Genomic DNA, 23,026 nt, shown 5'->3' with positions numbered 1-23,026 from the left:
AACATAAAAACTTCTTTAAGAGAAAGAAAATCTTCACCTTAAACATACATTGCTCTTATGAAGAAACTATTCAAAATACAAACTTAGTTGCAATATAAGCAGAGGCCAGAGATTGTGAAAGATTTGGACAGATCATTAATTTATTATATACGGTCCACAAGTATTTAGTCTTTGTACAGTTCTCACAAGGACAAATAAAATGTCTAAACCTGTAAGGATGTAATGTGAGATAGATTCAACACAACTGTCGAAGTGCTTTTGTTTCTTACAACTCTTCATTTAAATCCACTGGATGGTCAAAATACGAAAGGAAGAAGGGTGAAAATGGGAAGGATGGATCGACCGCCTCAAAATGACAATGTAACGTTAGCCTCAAAGTAGTGCGTCATCCTTGGTGGTTTTCAAGAATAACTTAAACTGCCATTAGACACTGTTTATTGCACAACATACCTCAACATTTGCTGTGTGATGGTCATGCTGTGTTGAATGACAGCTTTATATGTACACAAAAATGTTTCAATGTGAGGCACCACTTTAAGGCTGCTGTAGTTTACACGGACATGAATGTGTGAACTTAATTTTAGATCTGATCATCTACATGTATGCTCACACCGGAAGAAATCAAAAATTATGTGCATCTTCACAAAAAAGTCAGTCCCTGGGCTTTGAAAATGTGCAGTCAGCACAACAGTAACTGTCTAAAAGCAAATCTTCAAAATGCAATTGAAACTGTGATTACTGGTAAGAGAGCATGGTGACATATTGTCACTGTGCTGTAATGAGACAGTCTATGACATTTATTTATCTGTAGAGATAGTCAGCTTGGATGTTGGCAGCGATCTCAGCCTCCCACTTGTCTCCATTGTTGAGGAGTTTCTCCTTGTTATAAAGCAGCTCCTCATGGGTCTCTGTGGAAAACTCAAAGTTGGGACCCTAAGAAAAAGACAGACAGTATATCAGGTCATACAGAATGTATTCATCCTTATGGAGATTTTAATTTGACCCTTTTAAACACCTGCTTATTTTGTACATTTGACTACTCATGCTGCGCAATATTACAATAATTCTCCAGAATTTAATGCACGCTACATAATATATACATTACCATTCAAAATTAAGGGGTCAGCAAGATTTCTTCAAAGAAATGAATGCTATTATTCAGCAATGAAACAAATTTAATTAAAAGAGACAGTAAAGACATGTTATAAAGGATTTCTATTTAAAAATGCTGTTTTTATTTTTTTTATTTCTATTTATCAGTATTGAATCTTGAAATTTTTTTTTTTACATTTTTCATGATTAAACAGCATTATGCAACTATTTTTATAATAATAAGATAATAAAGTTGATAATAATAACCATCAAAATCACCAAATCAGTATATTAGAATGATTAGAGTAATGACTGCTAAAAATTCAGCTTTGTCAGGAATACATTATTTTAAAATATAACAAAATATAAAATGGTTATTTTTTAATTGTGATAATATTTCACAGTAATATTTATGTATTTTCAAAAACATTAAAAAAATCTTACTGACCCCAAACTGTAGTGTAAGTTCTATTTGTTTTCTCTCACTATATTCTCTATATTGTATTGTGCTGTATTAACTCTGATTGCTTTTTCCTCAAAATTTCCACAGTTCCACTAGAAACCAGTTTGAACACATTAAACAACCTGTTAAGAGACATGATGAGCAGCTGAACGTGTGCTGCGAGATGCTCACCTCTACAATAGCATCCACAGGGCAGGCCTCCTGGCAAAAGCCACAATAGATGCATTTGGTCATGTCTATGTCATAACGCGTTGTTCTCCTGCTGCCGTCGGCACGAGGTTCTGCCTCAATTGTGATCGCCTGAGAGAGAGAAAAATACGGGGTTACCTTGCGCATTTTACTTTTACTATTACTCTTCTTATTCACATGTGCAAATAGCCTGCATGCAATTACTGCTTGCCCTTATAAGTGTCAAGATTTATTAGAATGAACAAGGGCAATCAGAAAGAAAGTATACCTGGGCTGGACAAATGGCCTCACAAAGTTTACAGGCAATGCACCGCTCCTCTCCAGAGGGGTACCTGCGCAGCACATGCTCCCCACGGAAACGGGGCGACAGAGGGCCCTTCTCGAAGGGGTAGTTGATTGTGGCAGGTTCACGGAAAAGATAGCTCATGGTCATTCCCAAACCTGCACCAAGACAAATATCAGCTGGTACCTACTTTGAGAGTTCTTTGTGCGATGACTTTATGGAAGTGCTTTAGTTAAAGATAAAAGTCTCATGTTGTTACAGACCTCTGAACAGCTCTGTCCACAGAAGAGTCTGAGCCGCACGGTCCGTGATGGACTTCATATCTGTGGCTTCCTCCTGATTGTTGACATACTCTGCATATAGAAAAAAAGTGATGATATAGGAAAAGGTTTAAAACCAAGACCATATTTTGTACCATGTGATACTTACTAATCCCTGCTCTGTGTGCAGATAGGCTGAGAGGACGTGCAAGATTTTGACTGGCCAGAAATGACCCTAAGAAGTAAGCACATGATACAATCACTCATCTGAGAAACAAGACTTATTTTGATAACATTTGTAGACATACATAAATGTCACTGCATTTGTTGCTTTTTTTAAACTCTTCTAATCTAGACTCACCTGGCCTGGATACGGTGTAGACCACACGTAACGCCGCAGACATCTCAGTGAAGTGCACTGTGAGTGAAATGGACAAAGATGAGGGATGGAAACTAGGATTTGTTATATTATTTTCTCAGATCACAACACTAAACATACTTGTAGACATACTGACAACTTTTAAACATCTTATTTTGAAATAATAGTAAGAAACAGGCTCATTCAATACTGTATTGCACTCTTTAATTGGGCGAAACATTGGCAGTTACACAAAACAAGTGTGCCACGATTTACTTCCCCTTACAGAACGTACACAAAACCCCAAAACATTGGTTCCGCTGGCGCGAGGCGGCAGACACATAAATATCGTTCATATAAGCACCACATATCAATTATCTTCATTTAATCTATAGACAACATGTAACACGTCCAAAATAATAAAGCAACTGTTTGACTGGGCAGCCCAGATACTGTGGGACTGCAGCAAGTGGCTTGGGACAGGAGCTCAAGCATGTCCGTTTTAGCCGACTACTTAGCTTTCCACATATTTACTATTCACTTTCTCCAAATGTGCATTTACAATTTAATCTTTGCCTAAATATCTATAACTTTGTGTTTTTATTCAAAGTTAAATGTTGTCCGTGAAGTGTTTTAAGTAGCTTAGCCACCGGCTGATTTTCTCAAGGACTTTCAATGACTATACTGCTATTATTCGTATATCCTTTATACCGATATTTGCGTTTCTAATATTGTATTAATTATATCGGTTCCACAAAATGCGGTGCATGTTCACTCAAAAGATAGATAGCGAATGCAGAGAGTTTAAAAACCAGTTCACACTCACCAGACACTCGCTATTTGGCCTTCTCAACCAGAACAGCGGACGTTTGAGGAAATGCACATGCAGAACGCCGGAAGTGAGTGTTTTTTTTTGTTGTTTTTTTTTTTTTTTACAAAATATAAGACGGAACACATCCGCAAAAAAAATTTGAAAAAAATAAAATAAATATAAAATAAATAAATAAGATAAAATAAACATACAAAAAATAATACAGTTAATAAAACCACCTTTATTATAAACGCGTGTTTCTTAATGATATAAAATAGTGAACACTGTGGTTCAGAATTTTGTTCTATAGTATAGGGGTATATAAAATAATTACAATAATAATAATAATAATAATCAATGCAAAATTCCATCGAGAATTGGCTTTAGCTTTGGCTTTACGAAATTATTAAATTAGCAGAGAGAGAGAGAGAGAGAGAGAGAGAGAGTAGTGGAGGTAGATACATTCCCAAAACATTGTAAGTAAATAAATAAATAAATGACATAAGTTATATTTTGTTTCTAATAGCCAATCATTTTCACAATTGTTTCACAACACTGTAGGTTTAACAATTCTGTGTGTATTTACTGTATGTGATCCAAGTAATCATTTTCTAACCTTCTGACATGCCATAGATTTGAAAATAGTTTCGGACTTGAGTGAGATATGAGTTGATAAAATAAGATATGCAGCTGTTTAAATTGCTAAAATTACATTTCAGAGGGATTCTTTTTCTTATACTAATATGCTACGAAGCCATTAGTGCTGTCACTGTGAAGAAAGCTGAATAAGTGTTTGATGGTTAAAGCTTAATGAAGCAGGATAAGTTTAATTACAGAAAGCTGTGACGTATGTCTCCATGTAATCACTGTGTTCAGTGCTCTCTGTATCACATATCCACAGAACAGCAGAGTGTGAAGCTTTCCTTTTTCTAATTGTTGGGTTTACCTGTAGGTCTCTGCTTCAGTGACAAAGTAAGTCGATCACCTTTACACAAAATTCTCTGTCATGTTCTCTGTAATGAAGATTAATCTGTGCTGTCGAAGTGCTGTTTCATAGACTGACCTGCTCGAGTCACAGAGTGAAGGTTGATGTATAATTTTTTGAATTTCAATGCTAAATTGATTCCTGATTTCTATAGAAGCTATGAAATTTGAAAATGAATTAATCGGAATAATATTCTGATTCATTTCAGTGAACACCTCAGCTAATATAACAGAATCAGAGAATTTTTGGTCCAGAACTGAGAAGTCTGTGCTCGCTCCCATCCTCACAACTGAGATGGTACTGGGTGTTTTAGGAAATGGATTGGTTTTGATAGTCAAAGTTGTGGTAAGAATAATATATAATTTTATAAAATAATATATCATTTTATTTAAAAAAAAAAAAAAAAGATTGTTTTTAACGGATGCAGTCAGTTTTAAAATACAATGCCTATCTTATGCCTTTATTTATAAAAAAAATTGTAATTAATTTTTTTTTTTTTTTTTTCTCACAGTGTAAAGACCATTTTCGGTGCCTTTACTGGCTGCCACTTTTCAGTCTCACGCTCTCAGATTTCCTCTGCTCCATCCTCATAATCTGTGCCTCCCTCTTAGCCGTGCTGAGTGAAGGTCAGATTTCACCGTGGTGTGAGGTGGTGAGCCTGCTAAAGTTCACCTTCATCACCTCTTCCATTGGAAGCATAGGTATGGCTATGACAAGGAACAATTGACCTCTGTGGGATAGCTCTAATACTGCTTTCATTGTAATTAGCAATAAAGAACAATAAATAAAGGAGGGTGCACTGGACACTGAGGAAAGAAGAAAAACCCTGTACTCTGTCGTAGCTTCCATTTGAATATTTATAGAAAAAGCAATGTTCAGAAATGCAGACAATTTGATGTTTTAATATTTAATAGCAATGTTATAATTAGTTATAAAATGTTATGGTTTAAAATAGATTTTTTTTAAAAGTTAATATTCTTCATATGATTAAACAAGTCTTTTAATTTGAGTTTCATTGTTTTTATTGATTTATTTATCTTTAATTATGGTACATTAGAAAAAGTGTTTGTGTCTTAAAAGGTTATCTACAAAAAAGTTTTGTCCAAATAATACCATTTTTTCTGTGTTGTTCTCAGCTTATGATATTTAATTAGTAAATATAAATATTAAAAAAGTTTTTATTATTATTTGGTTATTTAAAAATTCTTAATCGTATTTAAGAAAGTCTTTAAACTTTAGTTTCAAAGATTTGTATTTATTTATTTTAAATTAGGATGATTTAGAAAAGTTATTCTAAAAACTGAAAATTAACTTCTCATTTGTGCCTTAAAAATAATCAATAAATGATCAAAAACAGTTATCAATAGATATCTGATCTTTCTTATCTTTTCTTCTTTGCTTGAGATTGTTTACTAGTTTCATTATTAGAAGTAATAAAATGTTTATTATTATTATTATTAGGTTATGTAAAATGGGTTAAATTCTTAATATGATTAAAGTAAGTCTTTGAACTTGAGTTTCAAATATGTTTTTAAATATATATTTTTTTAGTTCAAAAGAACATCATTTATTTGAAATTGAAATGTTTGGTAACATTATAAATGTCTTTACTGTCACTTCTGATCAATTGAATGTGCCTTGCTGAATATAAGTATATATATTAAGGTGAATTAGTAAAAGGCACTCTGAGAATGAAACTCCTCATTTGTGCCTTAAAAATGTATCTATAAAAAAGAGTTATGTCACAATAATAGCATTCTTTTCTTCTTGTCCTCAGCAATTCTCTGTGTTCAGAGATATATGGGAATTCCTTCCAAAGGCAAAAAGCTGTCTGTTCTCATGGCGGTGGCATGTGTAGCATCATGGTGCACTGGAGCTATATTTGGAGCAGTACCAGTAGTCTATGACTGGATAAAGTGAGTGAAGATGCTTAGAAATGCTTCAGATTTAGGCATCAACATGACTTCTCCGTCTCACTATACTCTGCATGCAATTTTCAGGTATGATCCAGCAGAAATGCTGTGTGCAGTTTTCTGGGAAAGCAGTTACTCTGACATGCTGGTTTACATCCTCTGTGCCTTCTCCATCTCCATCTTCATCCCATTTCTCCTCATACTCTCCTGCTCCATCCTGACTTGTGCTGGCTATGGGAAAGACTGTTCCAGGTTTGTAGAGTTGGAAATGATGAACACAGAATGCTGAAAGTTTTCATATGGATTTTTAAAGGAATAGTTCATTCAAAAATGAAAATTTGCTTAAAATGTACTCACTCTCGGTCCATTCAAGAGTTTGTTTCATCATTAAAATAGAATTGGAGAAAATGATCATTACATCACTTGCTCACCGATGGATCCTCTGCAGTGAATGGGTGCCGTCAGAATGAGAGGCCAAACAGCTGATTAAAACATCACAATAATCCAAACAAACATAAAGCTTTTTGCTTTACAAGGCATTAAATGATGGTCTGGAGCTGTGTGGATTATTGTGAATTATTGTGATGTTTTAATCAGCTGTTTGGCCTCTCATTCTGACGGCACCCATTCACTGCAGAGGATCCATCGGTGAGCAGTTGATATTCCGGTAATGGAAAATTTCTAAATTTTTCTGTCATAGTTTAAATGTCCACATTTTATCTGTTTGTAGCCAGGGTGACCTGTCCTCTATCACGCCGCTGCTGGTGATCTTGTATCTGCTCTGCTATGCTCCATTTGCTGCATCTGAGGTAAGACAAATCTGTTAGTGTGGAATCATTTTCTGTTTTGTTCCATTTTTTAGGAGTCAAAGGCTTGATTTTAATGTGTTTTTCCATGTTAACAATTCTGTTTATTGTTGTTTTGTTAGTTGGTTCTCCTTGGAAGGCTTGATTTGTCCCCATCCCCTGAATGGCTGCGATCACTATCATCAGTAATGGCGTATCTGAACTGTGATTTAAACCCCTTTATCTACTGCACAAATAAAGACTTCCGAAAAGCAGTACTCATACTGTTTTGGAACAAAAGGAGATCAGCTTTTCCCGATCCAGTGCTGACAGGCATAACAAGGCTTGAAATATGAAGATTTACAAGCAATACGATTTTTTTTCCCCTGTGCAACACAGTTTGTAATGCAACTCATCAGGATTTTAATGGGAAGAAATGACACTCATGACTAGATGCGTGCTGAGATCGGTAAATGCAAACATGGAGCTAATAATAAATGATAAAGATGTTTTTGCTCAAAGTTTTGTTTTAATGCGTCAAGTTAAGGCATATAAGCCAGGCAGTCCATAATTATATTGTGCATTTACATTCATTTTGTATTCATCTTCAACTTGACAAACCTGAGAATGAAGCTTAGGACATGACATCATGAACTACACACATATTAAAATACATGAAATAGTGAATTTGTAAACACACACACGTTGGTTTTTATGGTTTATTGGGGACTCTCCATAGTCGTAATGGTTATACAGCACAAACCGTATTTTCTGACGGCCTACACCTAAACCAACCCATCACAGAAAACTTTGCGCATTTTTAGATTTAAAAAAAAACTCAATCTGAATGATTTTGAAGCCTTTTGAATTACGGGGACACCGAATGTGTCCTCATAAATCACCTTGCCGTGGTAATACCTGTGTCCTCATAAACCACATAAACAAGCACACACACACACACACACACACACACAATCAAAATGCCTCAAATAGTGAGTTTGTATACACACACACACGTTTGTTTCTATGAATTGTACACACACACACACACACACACACACACAATAGATTGATTTGATAATACTGTATTCTAAGAGATGAAATCTAAGTATTTCACATATTTGAGTTTTCCTTAAAAATCCATTAATTACAGTTATTTTCTGACACTGTTTTGAACATAAAACTGAACAAAGAGCATCAAATTAGTTTGTGATTTTACAAATCTTTGATCACATTAATCGAATTTGTACATATGTGTAGGCTACATGTCAATTACATAATACCGTATTACTGTTGAAGACAAGACAAAACTAGGGTTCGTACATGTTATGTTCAATGCCTTATTATTCAGCTAAATAAATGTATGTGCGTTTATGAAGAGCGTTTGTGCGCATTTTCACTAAGGCGAGAGAGAAAACAAAAGCTGTAATGAAACTGCAGAATGTCGCAAACTTTGGACCAGAAATGTCCAGTAAGATTTTGAAACAACCAGTACTCTGCAAGAGAATGATCCAGAAGCTTGAGAAGCACGAAACCAGCGCAGGACAGCAGGGCCAAGCAGAGGTAGCGCATGGACGCGGTGTCTCCGAGGCTCATCTGCGCTCGGACGCCTTTGAACACGGCGAAGGCGATGTGAAAACCCTGAGCTACTTCAAACCCTCGGTCGTGAAAGAGCGCCAGTCCATAGCTGAGGACAGAGCACGATTCCACCATCAAGGCGTAACGGGACGACCAGCCTTTCTCAATGACATGACACCACACCAGTACCCACGCAAAAATAGGTAAAGTGAACCACTGGTCCAAAACAGAGGGCGCGCGCCGCAAGGTGGCCAAGCGGACCCACTGCACCGGGCCATAGGCGACTGCCATTAGCCCAAAAATGTCTTTGGTGTAGACGGCCGCACGGGTGTCTCTATTGTCTGACATCGGTTGCAAGATCCAGTAAATACCTAATAATATGTATCCCAAGTTTATCAGACAGTTAAACGGCATGGCCAAGAAAGCAGGAAGGTTGTCGACTTTCTTCTCCGCATAGTGATCATAAGTGACATCCACCAAAACTTTGTCGAAAATGTGAGTGTTTGCAAGCGCAATGCAAAGCAGGAAGGGTATGAGGACGTGGACGAGCGCTGACATCGCCATTTTCTAATAAAAAAGAGAGAATCCCGTTCAAAAGTACAGTAACAAAACATGTGGAATGTTGTGTACAAAGTACAAAACACTGGTTTGTCTTCCGCAATCAAGATCACCACGTGACGACCACTGTAGCCTTTCATTGGTTGCGACAGTGAGCTGGGAATTCTGTTCAACCATTCTGCTCATACTAGTTTTGTAAAATGCAGTATGAAGGCTATTTGTGTACAGTGAGCAGATTTCCTGTATGAATATGGAATAGCCCAGGGTTGCAAAACTCAGTTCCTGTAAAGCACCCAATCCTTTAGGCTTACTGGAAAGCTACAAAAAGTCCTACTACAATCAAGTCCTTCAGGCTTTAAGGCATGTGTGTTGGAACAGGGTTGGAGCGAAACTCTGCGGGGCTTGTGGGTTTAGCACCCCTGGATTATGCCAAAATATGCAAGCCATGTAAATTAATGAAATCAAATAACATTATTTTTTAAAAGTACATTAAATATAAATTTTTTACTTCAAAATATTTTAATGGGGTAGAAAAAAGTAAAAAATATTTATACAAATTCTTACCCAATTAAACATTAGGCCTTTGAATATTGGGGGCCTTTGCATGAAAAAGGCTGAGAACCACTGTAGTATACTATTTACAGCACAGTATACAGTAAGCAGTGTAAACATGTTTTCACTGGAGTGGATGTGTATATGAGCACATATCTATCTGTAAAAGTGTGCTGAGAAATGTTTATATATGAACGTATAGTGTACATGGGTCATTAGCATTAGTGTTAATTTAAGATCAAGAATGTAGTTCAAAGATTAAGTGGAAAGTCCCAGAAGGAGTTCCTCAGACATTCCCGTTTGTCAAGTTTGCCTGACCAATACGCTTACTTCTAGCTGGCCAGTCCTGAGATTTAGAAAACAGGTTTTGGCAGCACAGAAATGCTTGACTATAAAAGGAAGAAGGCAGTGACTAAGAGAGGAAGGCACAGAAACAAGGTGCTTCACACAGGTTGCACAACTGCTTTGTGTGTGCTATTGAGTGGTTTGAAGAAAATAGACCATAAGGTTTAATACACTTCAGACTGATGAAGCAATGCTGGATATGACTTGTAAAGGAGCTGTAAAGGATGAATGAAATGAGAGACTATGGCGGAACAAACAGCAAAGGTATGAAAAATAGATGCTAGATAGTATAGATAAGATTGCTTTTTTAAAGAGCACAAAAAGATCAAATATGATAAGATTTGTATATGTAATATATAAGAGTAAATGGGATGTCACAAGTATTGTAAACAAAATACAAAGTAGTACTATTAGTACTAATACACTCTTAAAGATAAAGGTTTGTTTGGCATCAATGGAACCTTTAACACTCATGGAATCTTTCCATTGCACAAAAAGTTCTTTATAGTGGAAAATGTTTCCTTAGATTATTAAAATGTTAATAAAAAAGGCATATTCATAAGAACTGTTCACTGAAAGTGCTTAAAAAGGTGAATAATGCCATAAACTTATATTATAAGAACATAATATGTCTCTTTTCATGCAGAGCGATGTGAGGAATGGTCTGCGGAATGATATTCCAAAACTGCAGTCTATGCTGGCAAAACTTAATCTAAAACACAAACATCCCAAAACAGACTGTGTTAAATTACATCCAGAAACAGCCTGTAAAAGTGTGTTTTACCATTCTCTGGAGCCTGAAGAAGGAATAAAAAATGAAGAAGACAGGAAAGATAGCAAAGTCAGATCTGACGAGGAGCAAGCAACTAGGATTTCTGAAACAAAACATGGAAATGAAGCTGTTGAAGAGGTCAAAGAGCTTCCAGATGCGTTTCCTAAATGGGAGAGGAAGAGTTTACTCCCTGACTCTATGTCTATAGAAACCCAGGTGGCAGAATTAAGTTGTCAGCCAAGAGAAAGTGAGTCTTTGGAGGACAAAATGAGCAAAGAGAAGGAAGAGCATGTGGCTGGAGCAGCATTAGTGCCTAACAATCAATCTCAAGAAACATCTGCACACACATCTTTAATCTCTGTGTCCTCTGATAAAGTAAACTCTGCACAGGTGGGGTTGAAGCATGAACCACTAGATGAAGCTTGTGGTGGTCCTTCAAAACCAGTCAGTATGGATACGAGCAGGGTTCTAACCCATCAAACTGCTGTGAATGTTAGAGGCAAGACAACAAGGTCCGCTTCAGATCCTGTAGCCCGCAAGCCTAAGGAAGAGAGACCCCTCTCAGCTCCAAGTATTTCAAACCTACGGGAATATGAAAAGTATGAAGACTTTACAAATGCAATGCCAGCCAAAAGCATCAGCAAAGCTGCTAAGTATTCAGGCATGAGCATCGGAAATGTGGAACAGGACAACTCGCTCACCAAAACCCAAAAGAAAGGTGTGAAAAACAAAATGAAGAATCTTACTCAAAAACTGATGGTAAAGTTTAAAGATAAACATGATTGTGAGCACACTGGCAGCAAGAGCACCCAAGACAGCGTGGAAGAAGAAGAAGGACAAAACGTATGTTTACTTCCTCATACTTCTAATGTATGTCAGATCTCTTACACTAAGAATGTTGTGACTAACAATTAACTTTTTTTAGTTCATATTTAATTATTGCACTTTTCATTGGGTTGTTTTTCAAACCTAAATCACAATGAATCATCTTGCAGCTGAAGTCCATGGAGGTGGAAGCCGAGGCTCAAGATATTCCACCACCACTTCCAGCAAAAATGGGGAAATATGTTTTCTTAGACAGGTGAGACATGCTAAACATATCAATCAGTGTTATTTTAGTATTATTTATACAATGTTATGGTATTTGTTAATCATTTGAATTCACTTTTTATTTTAATTTTAGTTTAAGTTTAATTCATTTTGTGCTCTTGTCATTTTTCTTAAAAATATTTATGGAATTTTACAGTCCTGTTCTACATGTACATCCTATGTGCTTATAATGGTGATCCCCATAACTGGGTAATAACTAGGTACTAACCCTGAACCTACCCCTAGACCTAACCTTAACCTTATATACAGTACTTTCTTAGGTAAGTACATTGTAAGTGCATGTAAGCACACATACTGTAAAATAAAGTGCAACCAAAATATTTATAAATATAATTAGTGTTAGTGTTAGCAGTTTTATTACTTTTTTATTTCACTTGCTTTTTGTCATCTTTGTTTTATTTTATTTCATATTCATTTCAATTAACTAAAATGATTTTGAATAGTTTTAGGTTTAGTTAATGACAAAACCTCAAACAACAACATTTTCAGAACGTTTTTATGGAGAGAATTACTTTTAATAGGACAGTTATGCATTTCAGATTATAAACAGCCAAATTATATACAGACATATGCATATTATCTTTTAACCTTTTTCTATTTGAAACTATGTTTTACAAAATCTACAACACTTCCTTGATTGTAGCATTGCCCAGTCAACCTATTTATAAATCAGAGCACTTATTTCTAGTTCTGTGACATTCCTTTTATCTGAAGTGATGGAACAAATCAAACACAAACATGCACGTTGTAGGCCTAGAGATCTGGCTTACACTTTATTTTAAGGTGTCCTTGTTCCAGTGTAATTATACATTTAAGTACTGAGTAATATTAATTAACTACATGTACTTACTATATGGTTAGGGTCAGGGGCTTCATGCACTCATTATTTGTGAGGAGGCACGAATGGGGTGGGGGTGTTCGTCATGTGACACACAGCAGCCATAACAGCACTTATGTTTTATTTATTTTTTCCTTTTTATTCGAAACATTCCCAAACGCATAAACTATATCATGAAATATCTTGATTCTCACCTTTATAGATTATGTTGATACACAGTAAAAAAAAACGCAGTGTCAGTTTAACACTTAAAGTGTCAATTTTAACACTACTAAAGATCATATATGGTCCCAATCTGTCTAGTGTTAAAAGTACACCATTCATAGTGTTGAATTTTCAGTGTTAATATAGCACCTTACAGTGTAGAAAAATTACACTCCGAGTGTAAATTGTTACACTTGCAATTGTTGTTCAAATTTTACACTCTGGGGTATTTAACACCCCTGGTGTTGTTTTAAGTGTTATTAATAAAGTATTCTTTTCAGTGCAAAAATAAAAATGCTATTGTATGGTGTTAATGTACAAGATTAGACATAAAATCAAGAGTCTGATGAGACAGATGTACAAATTCCAACGTTTATTTAACAAATGGGCAAAGTGGCAACTTTAAAGCATATACCAGATGTGTAGAGGTTAATTAGTCAGTCACATTCATTAAGTGTTGCACGGAAATAAAATAGTTAATAAAACATATAAAATCATCAAATTTACAAGTATGACAGGTAGATTTGAACAAGACTGCAGCAAGATACTTGTCGACAGTTGTGTAGCATCCATGAATGATGTTCGTTGTCCCATCAGCGAGCAGGTATGGCTGTGTGGTCTCTTCTATGCAATCAAGGTGTTCTTCTGGTTAGTGCCTGCAGTTCAAAGACAAAAATAACAATTAAGGTCAGCTCTCCAATTGATTTTATTTTTATTAATCTTTCATATAAAACACATCTGGCAATATTTTGAGGCAGACAATAGGTAGTGACAGAAATGTACCTTTTTGAAGATGTTTTTCAGCTTGATAGGAGGACATTTCTCCAGGTCCCTTGCAGCCTTGTGGCGATGGTGGAACCAAATGAAGTAGGAGACAAATTGATGCAATATCGCTGTCCCATTCTAAATAACAGATATGACAACTTCAGCAAAAAATGCATGAATACAGAATACAGATAATAAATGAATATAGATAATCTTATTCTGAAATATAGTCTAACCTTAAACATCGGTTTCGTCCTCCTTTACAGCCGATTCCAAGGTCAATCGGGTCCTTGAAGGTCTTGAGAAAAGCCAGGAACTTGGTTTCTTGGGAAAAAAATTAAATAAAAAAATTAAATAAATAAATAAAGATAATGACAATATCTCTCTCAGGAACCATTCTGCTAAACTGATTGTGTAGTCACACAGTGGCTCTGTTCACACCTGGCATTAGCATGCATCTTGGGTGATGCACAAGTGAACAAACACAAGACACAAGGCCACATTCTTTTATTACAGGGTTAGTTCAGAAATGAAAATTCCATCGTTTACTCAACCAAGACTTTCGTCACCTTTGAAACACAACTGAAGATATTTTAATAGAATATAAGATTTCTGTCCCTTGATTGACGGTCCACGAAACTACCACTTTGATAATTCATAAACTTCATAAAGAGATCTAATCCATAAAGAGATCGAATCCATACGTATCACGTGGTTTAGTCCAATTTTTCTGTTTATGATCCCTGATCAATGTTTAAATGTGAAAAAAAAAAAAAATTAAATCTGTTCATTGTATAAAGCGATCGAGTCTCTTCAGAAAATTGTGACTAAACCGCTCGATTCATTAGGATTACTTTTATGATCTCTTTATGAACTTCTTGAAGCATCAAAGTGGTAGTTGTGTAGACCAGAGGTCCCCAACCACCGGGTCGCGACCCACTACCGGGCCGTGGAAGAATTCCTACCGGGTCGCGAGAAAGTTCTGGGGAAAATGTGTATAGATATGACGCTCTATTATTTATTGTGCGTAAATGATTTTTCTAATTACTCTTTATTTTGTTGTATGCGATTGATATCGAGTAGCAATTTGACGATGGTTAAATTAGTAAATAAAAGATTGCTCTGATCTGTCATAGGGCTTAAACGGATCGCAGTTGATCCGTGATATACGGACCAGGTCCAGACCCCACCGTTCGGCATGTGATTCGCAAATTAATTTGCCAATTTACACTTTCAATCTATTTAAAACCACAAGAAGAAACGAAACAGAACTCAATTCGTTACTTGCGCGCTGTACTCGCACACACCCGAAGCGCACACATGCATAGAGATGTGTTTCAGACAGTGCGGCATACTGAATTGATTCCTCTTTCATGTATTCATGTAGTTTTAAACCATGAAGGTGAGCCAATAGATATCACACAAGCAACGTGCAAACTTTGCGCAATAGTTATGCCGGTGAACGTCTTAACTTCAGTCATACAGAAAGTGAAAGTAAAAAAACTGACGGAGTTTTCTAACGCTGCATTAACAGCGCATATTATCTCAGAGACAAGAGACGAATCTACTTCAACATGTGCTGATAACAGTATAAATGAATAGAGCTGTCTTAAAGACCCTATCCACAACATCATCATCAACCCAACCCAATCATCTTCAGCATTCTGCTCCTTTCTTGAAGGGCTTCCATCACTCTCGCTCGGTGTCATCAGACTCCAGGTTTGCAATCTTATGAGAGGAGCTTCCTTCACTTGACACTGCAGAAGTCTGGGCCAATTCTATTGAAAAAGAATTATAAAAATAAAAAAACACTTATTTCAGTAATTTAATTTACATTAGGACTGTAAATATGGTAAAATAATTGTGATTACCCCTAATTTTGAGTATGCTGAGAGCTGTCTATAATACAGGTGTCAAATTAAACTTATTTTTATTTACATCCTTAATTCGACTGTTAAAGTTAATAGACACAAAACCTCGTGCAATATTCACATGGAGGCATTCCTGAAACAATTTAAGTATTTATTTAATCTGATTATTAAACACATTTATATCATTTTAATGAGTGACATGAGTAATAAGGCATCTTAAAATGAACATGGTGTACTAGTTACATTAGAATAAATTAACACGTTTAGAATTTCTTACTAATAATTTATTATTTATAATGTGAAAAGAAAATACAGATAGATTCAGACATATCTTTCTAAATTAAAACTTAACTTTGTACATCTGGAAGTATTTAGGACATTATTTACCCAAAATAGCATGCCATATGAATTGATAAAGACTGGTTTCAAGCATGCTCTGCCCATGGGCACTTAAGGTGTCGTGGCACGAGAGTAGATTTCTTCAATGGAGTCAGAGAAGCTCAAAAAGCAGAGTTTCAGCTGCCAAAATAAGACTTTATTAAACAAAGTAACAAAGCCGAGAAGACAGCCGCCTCATCCACTGCCTCTAATTCTATCTGTCCATACATCTTTTTTATACCTTTTTACTAACCAAATTTGTCTGGTTTTGCTACAATTTATTACCAGCCCACTTGGCCTATTTTTATTGGTGGGATTTGGACAGATCCACCATTGTTCAAGAATGACTACATCAAAATGGTTACATCAAATCTGCAACATTTAATTAGTTTACACTAAAATGGAAAAACACCAGTATTCAAAAGCCTATGGGATAGACTCTCTCTGTGCTTTCTCACGAAACAGTGGTGTTGTTTTGTATTACTTTCAACCTTGAAAATCTTCCCCTTATGGTTCTGTTCCCACACCAGTACTGCACAATGGATGGCTTCTTCACAATCTGTATTAAGACATCTAGTATTGGAATAATTCAGCATATTAGTCAGTATGTGAATTGCTTTCATGATCATACATCATATTTTAAGTAAGATAATACCATATTCAGTAAATATCATAATATAGAGTAAAAATAAGTAAAATTACACAAAGGAAAGACTGACTGATTTACAGTTTAACGTACTTTGCGAACGAAGTTTTTAAACGAGCTCTAATTTCACAGTTTTGCATTAGATAACGTTAATTAACTGACTGGTAACGTTAAATGTCCCGCGTTACACAGCTCCGTCTGCAGAAAGACACTTCAACACGGTGTTATGCGTCACAAAAACTAAATTGTTAGCGCGTAAATGTTTAACAGTCCCACTATCACTGTTTCAAAGCACTCAATGTTTTCAAATACAAATATAAATTTACCTTTTGATGAATTCTCTCCTCTGAGTAGAAAACCGCCCAAATGTGTGACTCCTAGTAAAACCAGTCAACGAACCAAAATGAAAGAAGCTAAAAGTATATATATATATATATATATATATATATATATATATATATATATATATAACATAAATTGTAAACACATTCCAAAAATTATTTTAAACGTAAAATCACCTTATTTCAGAAAATCGAGCCCGCATTAGAAACTTTCACACAGGCTAACCTTGCATCTCTGCACCTCACGAACTTAACACTGTAAACCTGACAAAAACACTCGCAGTTAGTAATTTCTAAATGTGTTCACCACCAAATTCTCAACAAAAAGTATTTCTTCCGTGTAATTTTATAAAGAGAAAAGCAATGCAACTCACCGTGTCGGTCGCCTGAAGATAAAATGGCGTCGTCGCTTTGAGGCCGCGGTGCTTGAGGGGCGGATCAGATCAGTTCGGGGTTTTGTTTTTACACTTTAAGTGTAAAAGTGAAATTACATAAATATTACACCGTGTGACAACACTGAACACCAGTACTGTTTAACACTGTAGATTGTTAATTCAACTCTTTGGGAATTAATAACTTTTAACACTGCAAATATTACACTGCTGATTGTGTAGTGGGCGATGGTCAAAGTAACCTAATAATATAATCTATGCATAAAAACCTGTCTGTTTATGGGTGTCATGCCATAACATATTTTTAATACGACTGACTTTATATTTAATGTGAATTTAACATTGAAAGTTAATGTGAATAAAAACATTGCGAGTTAGGCTACTAAGTTAATCATAACATTTTCATTGTAGCCTAAAGAAAGAGAGCAAAGAACATTTACTTTATCAAAGAACATTTTCACTGACAGTCTAGAGTTCAAGCACTCTCAAAAACTCCCATTAAAATCACTGAAGCTGTTTACACTATGAAATTAATATCTTACAGATTCGTACACACATTTGCACTTTGTTGTTTGTGTCTGACCAGAATTCGCCAGAAAGAGGTATTCAGTCAGTGAGTCGGTGAAGAAAACACAGGCATTTCAGCGATGACTCATCTGAACACCTCTGATTGGTCACTGCATTCATAAGCTCAACAGCATGGTGTGTGATTGGTTATAATGCGTCTGTCTCTGGCTCAGCGCCAGCGAACGCAGATTTGAATTTAGCAGCTGATGATAGACGCACAGTGCACTGAACGTTCTAATCAAATATATTGTATCAAATATAAAAAAATATTAATCAGCTATATTTGGTCTTTTGGCAACTGCATTCAAAATCCACTTGGCTCAAAAATTTGAATGGGCTTTGAATGGGCATGACGCCTCTGGTTAGGGTTAGGAATAGAGTTTAGTTTAGGGTTACTTGCATGTAATTATTCATTATTAATTGTTATTATAATAGTAAGTATGTAACCTGTAACAAGGACACCTTAAAATAAATGGTTACCGAGATCTGTTTCTCCTATACTCTGTAATGCTGCATGTTAGTCCACATAAAATGAGACTCCTAAACAAGGAAAACCTGTTAAAGTGAACGGCAATGATCTGTCAAAGAATTAACTGGGGAAATATGTAGCCTCTGTTGATATCTCGGGTTGCACATAAGTGCTTTGTTCATTAAAATAACTGTATCATACTTTGAGGGAACAACAAAGCTTTGAATGTACAAATACTACATTAAGAGATAAAAATACCTAGTTTGCGCTAGTTAAAACCATTCAAATAAAACCATCAAACCTGTGTTTCAAGTTCAGTTGACTTATTAAATTAATCTAATATTTCTTGTCTTTCTGAGCAGAAGATTTACCCTAAAAGACTTCAAACTCAATCTTGAACCGATCAACTTAATGGAAGAAATATTCGCAGGCAGCGAATGGCTCAGTTACTTGCCCATCAAAGAAAGTCCAGCTGAGAAAGACACTAGTGATCAATCAATGACAAATGATGTTCTACAACCAGAAAAGGACATTCAGCTCGACGCTCCTCTTCCGACACCAGAGCAGGACCAGTCAGAGGACACAAAGACACCAGAGCAGGACCAGTCAGAGGACATAAAGACACCAGAGGAGGACCAGTCAGAGGACACAAAGACACCAGAGGAGGACCAGTCAGAGGACATAAAGGACAATCAAGACAGTGTTAGTGATCCTCAAGAGGACAATGTAGCAAAAGCGAACAGTGACTTGGATGTAAAACAAGTGGAACGGGATGCAAACATATTTGCTATACCTAAGGCACTGCTAACAAATAATGCAATACAACAAAGGGCTCGTGAGTCATACAAATCAGATGACATCTATGACTGTGTAGACATGTATATTATTCCCAAAAATGACTTTCCATTAATGAAAAGAAAGGCATCAGATGCTCCGCTGGACTTTTCAGTAGTGAAGGTGATGAACACTTTTGTACATTTTCTGTAGTGAAAGTAACTGGAATTTTATGTTAATATTAGAGACCATTTTTTTTATTTTAACTTAATAAGTGACAAAAAATTCTCTCTCTCAGTCCTTTGAATTGCTGGACAACTCTGCCCTCAAGAGTCGAATTCGTCTTAGCAAGAGACACCACCAACCACCTAAAAAGCACAAAAAAGGTGAGAAAAAGCTGAGGGTTGGAATGTATTTACTGAATGAGAGCAATGAACATGAAATTTATTTCACTCGTTTTCTCTTCCAGTAAAAACAGAAACGTTGAGCGCCATATTCTACAAGATTCCCCCGGTAATCCTGAATGAATCTCCTGTCAGCACATCTCCACCACGTCACAGCATCCCCTTTTCCACATCTCCACCTCTGCGTTTACCGTCACATCCATACCACTTCTGACCTGACCGTACCAGATCTATCATCTGCATTTGTCAGGTCAGTAAAGTAATAGCAGTAGTCATTAGTCTATGCAACGCACCAACAGAGAAAGACCGTATATGACCCTGGACCACAAAACCAGTCTTAAGTCGCTGGGGTATATTTGTAGCAATGGCCAAAAATACACTGTATGGGTCAAAATTATAAATTTTTCTTTTATGCCAAAAATCATTAGGATATTAAGTAAAAATCATGTTCCATGAAGATATTTTGTAAGTTTATTACCGTAAATATATCAAAACTTCATTTTTGACTAGTAATATGCATTGCTAAGAACTTCATTTGGACAACTTTAAAGGCGATTTTCTCAATATTTAGATTTTTTTGCACCCTCAGATTCCAGATTTTCAAATAGCTGTATCTCAGCCAAATATTGTCCGATCCTAACAACCCATACATCAACGGAAAGCTTATTTATTCAGCTTCAGATGATATTCAGATGATGTATAAATCTCAATTTCGAAAAATTTACACTTAAGACTGTTTTGTGGTCCAGGGTCACATATTGCATCAAATCTTTTTCATTGTTCATGTGATCATTGTATTAATGGTGTGCCTTGTTTTATACTTCCTCGGCAGATTAAAAGATACCTCGACTGTAACGACTGGAAATTTACTGGTGTGCAAAAGATGGGGGACATTACAGTAGATAATCCATTTACTAAAAAGAACAAATCTTTTTCACATAATTATTTTCTTAATAATTTTAATTTTCAAAAAGTTATTAATATAATGATTTGCTATGTCAATATACACATTTGGTTTTACTACTGAAATGAATAATACACCTGTTCATTCACCACTGTTGATTAACTGTAAAGTGCAGTAAATTATCAGTCTTTTTCCACAGTCCTTATTATTATGCAATTATGCAAAATATCATGTAATATTATCATGTAATATCATGTGTGTGTCTTTTGCTGTATTTAGATTCCACTAATGAATTGTAATGAATTGTAAATCACCAACATGTTTTAAAATGTGTTTTCATTTCCATCCGTTGAGTTGTTTATCACACTCCCTGAATTCAGTTTTGTGCTTAATGTGCTCATGAGAATGAATGAAATACTGTATTCAAGTGTTCCTGGATGAATATCCTTATCTATTTAACCTGGGCCTTTTTGTAGCATATATATTTGGATTAATAGTTTAAGGCAAATAGATTTTATATAAAATCTTTTTTTATTAAACCGACACAAGTGGTGGCCAAAATGATTAGAACACTATTTTCACCAGCTAAAAGTTTTAAGTTTAAATGTATTTCTATCTTTTTTTTGTAGTGTGTCAGTAGGAAATATCAGTTTACATTTCCAAACAATCATTAATTGTAATAATCCAGTGAGATTTTTGTCTGACAACAGCCAGTGCTCCACACAGAGATCTGATCTGATCATCTTCCAGTCTTGTCTGAATGACATGAAGAAACAGAACAAACTGAGAGAGACTAAATCCAGAAGAACTGTGGCAACGTCTCCAAGATGCTTCAAGAAATCTCCCGCAAGCAAGAAATAACTGACTTAAAACCATTTTTTAGCTGGTGAAAATACCACTGTTCTAATAATTTTGGCCAAAACTGTGTTACATTAAGGATAGTGAGATAAAGCCATCTTTCCCCTGTATTTATATACTTATGGTGGTAACCATACTGTCCCCAAATCGCTCCTCAATCGCTTGGTTATCGGAGCAATCGTGTCATTATTATTTTTACCAAAAGAGGGCGCTGAGGAGATTTACCTTTATAACCAATAATTAAATGACACTCCGCTATCGGTTTCAAGGTACAAACTATTAAATGTTTCATTAAAGTAATACTGTTTGTGTGTATTATAAACAAAACATCATTCATTATAATTACAATTATGATATTAATATATCATTCATTATAATTATGATATTAATATATGGAACCCCCCCCCCCAAAACCCATAATAAAATATATTATTCCTGTTTTTAATTCGTAGATCACAAGTGAGATTTCAATGATATTTTGATCTAGTAAATCTCGCCGGTTTCAATTTGATAAATCTGGTCTCCTAAATATTTACAAACTCTTAAAAATAAAGGTTCTTTATTGGCATCAACGGTTCTATGAAGAACCTTGAACATCCATGGAACCTTTCAAATGCAGAAAAGGTTCTTTATATTCTAAAAAGGTCCTTTATATTATTACATTCTTTAAAATGTTTAATTTAGGAACTTTTCACTGAAAGGTTCTTCTAGGCATCACTGCAAAAACACCCTTTTGGGACCTTTATTTTTAACCCGTTTAATCCCAAATTTTTCCCAGACATGAAAATATCCAAATTATGTGTCACTAGTAACCCATTGAAATAATCAATATATATATATATTTTTTTTCTTTTTTCGGAAATGTGTGTGAAAAATGGTGTTTTATGGTAGGTCACAATTGTGACCGGTGGGATAATGTGTAGCCTATACTGAATTAACATATTTCTGCAGTCATAAAAATTGTGATATATCTTAGCCCAGCTATTTTAAACTGTTTGATCACATTTTAGGGCTACTATTATGCATAAAAAACCCTTATACAACAATTGTTATATTATTGCTACCAGTATTACAACATCAATATTGTAACTTATTTGTAACATTTGAATTTTTAATTTAGTGCAATATTTTGTCATTGCAACATTTTAGTGTAATTTTCCCTAACAACTGCCATTGGATTTGTATTGTATACCTAAGTTCACTGTTATCCCACTATTGTGACCATCAAGATGTTTACTCATTCTATGACCACACTCAACAAAACTGAATATATGCGAACGCATATATTAATACCAGACACTTTAAAGATAATGTGTACAAAAATCTTTGTCATATCTTTATGTTAACATACTTTACTAGCCTTTCGTTTTGGAGCTTTGATGCATACATCATCTTCTCAAGGTGCAAATAGGAAATAAACTGCTCTGGTCATGTGACAATTTGCACTAACCATGTGACACTGCACATATTTAATTGAGACCCGTTATTCTTTCCATATTTGCAGGAAGTGCACTAAACAATCAGTCAGTAAGGTTTTTAGAGCTTTATGAATGAAAACCTT

The 23,026-nt window shown here is 35.4% G+C and overlaps 4 protein-coding genes and 1 long non-coding RNA gene across 11 annotated transcripts; 2 read left to right on the top strand and 3 right to left on the bottom strand.

The window, feature by feature from the left end:
* Positions 1–118: 118 nt before the first annotated feature.
* Positions 119–3,549, bottom strand: ndufs8a (NADH:ubiquinone oxidoreductase core subunit S8a). Its single transcript, XM_058791941.1, has 7 exons — positions 3,472–3,549; positions 2,649–2,705; positions 2,457–2,522; positions 2,291–2,380; positions 2,013–2,185; positions 1,727–1,855; positions 119–933 (listed from the first exon to the last, which is right to left on the bottom strand). Exons 2-7 carry the CDS (start codon positions 2,689–2,691, stop codon positions 802–804), a joined length of 633 nt encoding a protein of 210 aa, XP_058647924.1. The 5' UTR covers positions 2,692–2,705; positions 3,472–3,549; the 3' UTR covers positions 119–801.
* si:dkey-9i23.8 (C-C chemokine receptor type 8) lies at positions 3,420–7,703 on the top strand. Of its 3 annotated transcripts, none has more exons than XM_058791907.1 (8): positions 3,420–3,544; positions 4,409–4,428; positions 4,650–4,786; positions 4,953–5,142; positions 6,219–6,357; positions 6,442–6,606; positions 7,085–7,163; positions 7,283–7,703. In XM_058791907.1, coding segments are annotated over exons 2-8 (924 nt in total). In that variant the 5' UTR covers positions 3,420–3,544; positions 4,409–4,427; the 3' UTR covers positions 7,496–7,703. The 3 variants fall into 3 exon arrangements, with proteins under 3 accessions (XP_058647890.1, XP_058647901.1, XP_058647885.1); XM_058791918.1 differs by having other exon boundaries at positions 3,433–3,544; positions 4,358–4,428; XM_058791902.1 differs by lacking the exon at positions 3,420–3,544 and adding an exon at positions 3,613–3,932 and having other exon boundaries at positions 4,358–4,428.
* Positions 7,704–7,844: 141 nt separating this feature from the next.
* Positions 7,845–9,404, bottom strand: tmem187 (transmembrane protein 187). The gene has a single exon (XM_058791930.1). The coding sequence runs from the start codon at positions 9,279–9,281 to the stop codon at positions 8,511–8,513; it is 771 nt and encodes a 256-aa protein (XP_058647913.1). The 5' UTR covers positions 9,282–9,404; the 3' UTR covers positions 7,845–8,510.
* An 832-nt stretch (positions 9,405–10,236) lies between these two features.
* si:dkey-9i23.6 (uncharacterized) lies at positions 10,237–22,825 on the top strand. Its single transcript, XM_058771357.1, has 7 exons — positions 10,237–10,436; positions 10,819–11,787; positions 11,940–12,025; positions 18,888–19,482; positions 19,598–19,685; positions 19,769–19,953; positions 20,536–22,825. Exons 1-6 carry the CDS (start codon positions 10,416–10,418, stop codon positions 19,915–19,917), a joined length of 1,908 nt encoding a protein of 635 aa, XP_058627340.1. The 5' UTR covers positions 10,237–10,415; the 3' UTR covers positions 19,918–19,953; positions 20,536–22,825.
* Positions 13,455–17,956, bottom strand: LOC131537779 (uncharacterized). 5 transcript variants are annotated; one of them, XR_009270399.1, is made up of 8 exons: positions 17,472–17,956; positions 17,275–17,361; positions 17,083–17,133; positions 16,120–16,683; positions 15,508–15,639; positions 14,098–14,185; positions 13,880–13,999; positions 13,455–13,752 (listed from the first exon to the last, which is right to left on the bottom strand). It is a non-coding gene; the product is annotated as an uncharacterized LOC131537779 (long non-coding RNA). The 5 variants fall into 5 exon arrangements; XR_009270392.1 differs by having other exon boundaries at positions 16,120–16,669; XR_009270424.1 differs by having other exon boundaries at positions 16,595–16,683; positions 17,472–17,951.
* Positions 22,826–23,026: the final 201 nt, after the last annotated feature.

Source organism: Onychostoma macrolepis, chromosome 01, assembly GCF_012432095.1.
Source record: "Onychostoma macrolepis isolate SWU-2019 chromosome 01, ASM1243209v1, whole genome shotgun sequence".
Classification (NCBI taxonomy): domain Eukaryota; kingdom Metazoa; phylum Chordata; class Actinopteri; order Cypriniformes; family Cyprinidae; genus Onychostoma; species Onychostoma macrolepis.
This window is presented reverse-complemented; position numbering and strand designations above follow the sequence as displayed.

Coding starts and splice junctions, on each gene's coding strand:
- si:dkey-9i23.8 (XM_058791907.1), top strand. Junction 5,143..6,218: donor CTCTTCCATTGGAAGCATAG/GTATGGCTATGA, acceptor TCTTGTCCTCAG/CAATTCTCTGTGTTCAGAGA. Junction 7,164..7,282: donor CTCCATTTGCTGCATCTGAG/GTAAGACAAATC, acceptor TTGTTTTGTTAG/TTGGTTCTCCTTGGAAGGCT.
- tmem187 (XM_058791930.1), bottom strand. CDS start 9,281: ATGGCGATGTCAGCGCTCGTCCACGTCCTCATACCCTTCCTGCTTTGC.
- si:dkey-9i23.6 (XM_058771357.1), top strand. CDS start 10,416: ATGGCGGAACAAACAGCAAAG. Junction 12,026..18,887: donor AAATATGTTTTCTTAGACAG/GTGAGACATGCT, acceptor CTTTCTGAGCAG/AAGATTTACCCTAAAAGACT. Junction 19,483..19,597: donor TGGACTTTTCAGTAGTGAAG/GTGATGAACACT, acceptor TCTCTCTCTCAG/TCCTTTGAATTGCTGGACAA.
- ndufs8a (XM_058791941.1), bottom strand. CDS start 2,691: ATGTCTGCGGCGTTACGTGTGGTCTACACCGTATCCAGGCCAG. Junction 2,381..2,456: donor TGCACACAGAGCAGGGATTA/GTAAGTATCACA, acceptor TTCTATATGCAG/AGTATGTCAACAATCAGGAG. Junction 934..1,726: donor CTGTGGATGCTATTGTAGAG/GTGAGCATCTCG, acceptor TCTTTTTCTTAG/GGTCCCAACTTTGAGTTTTC.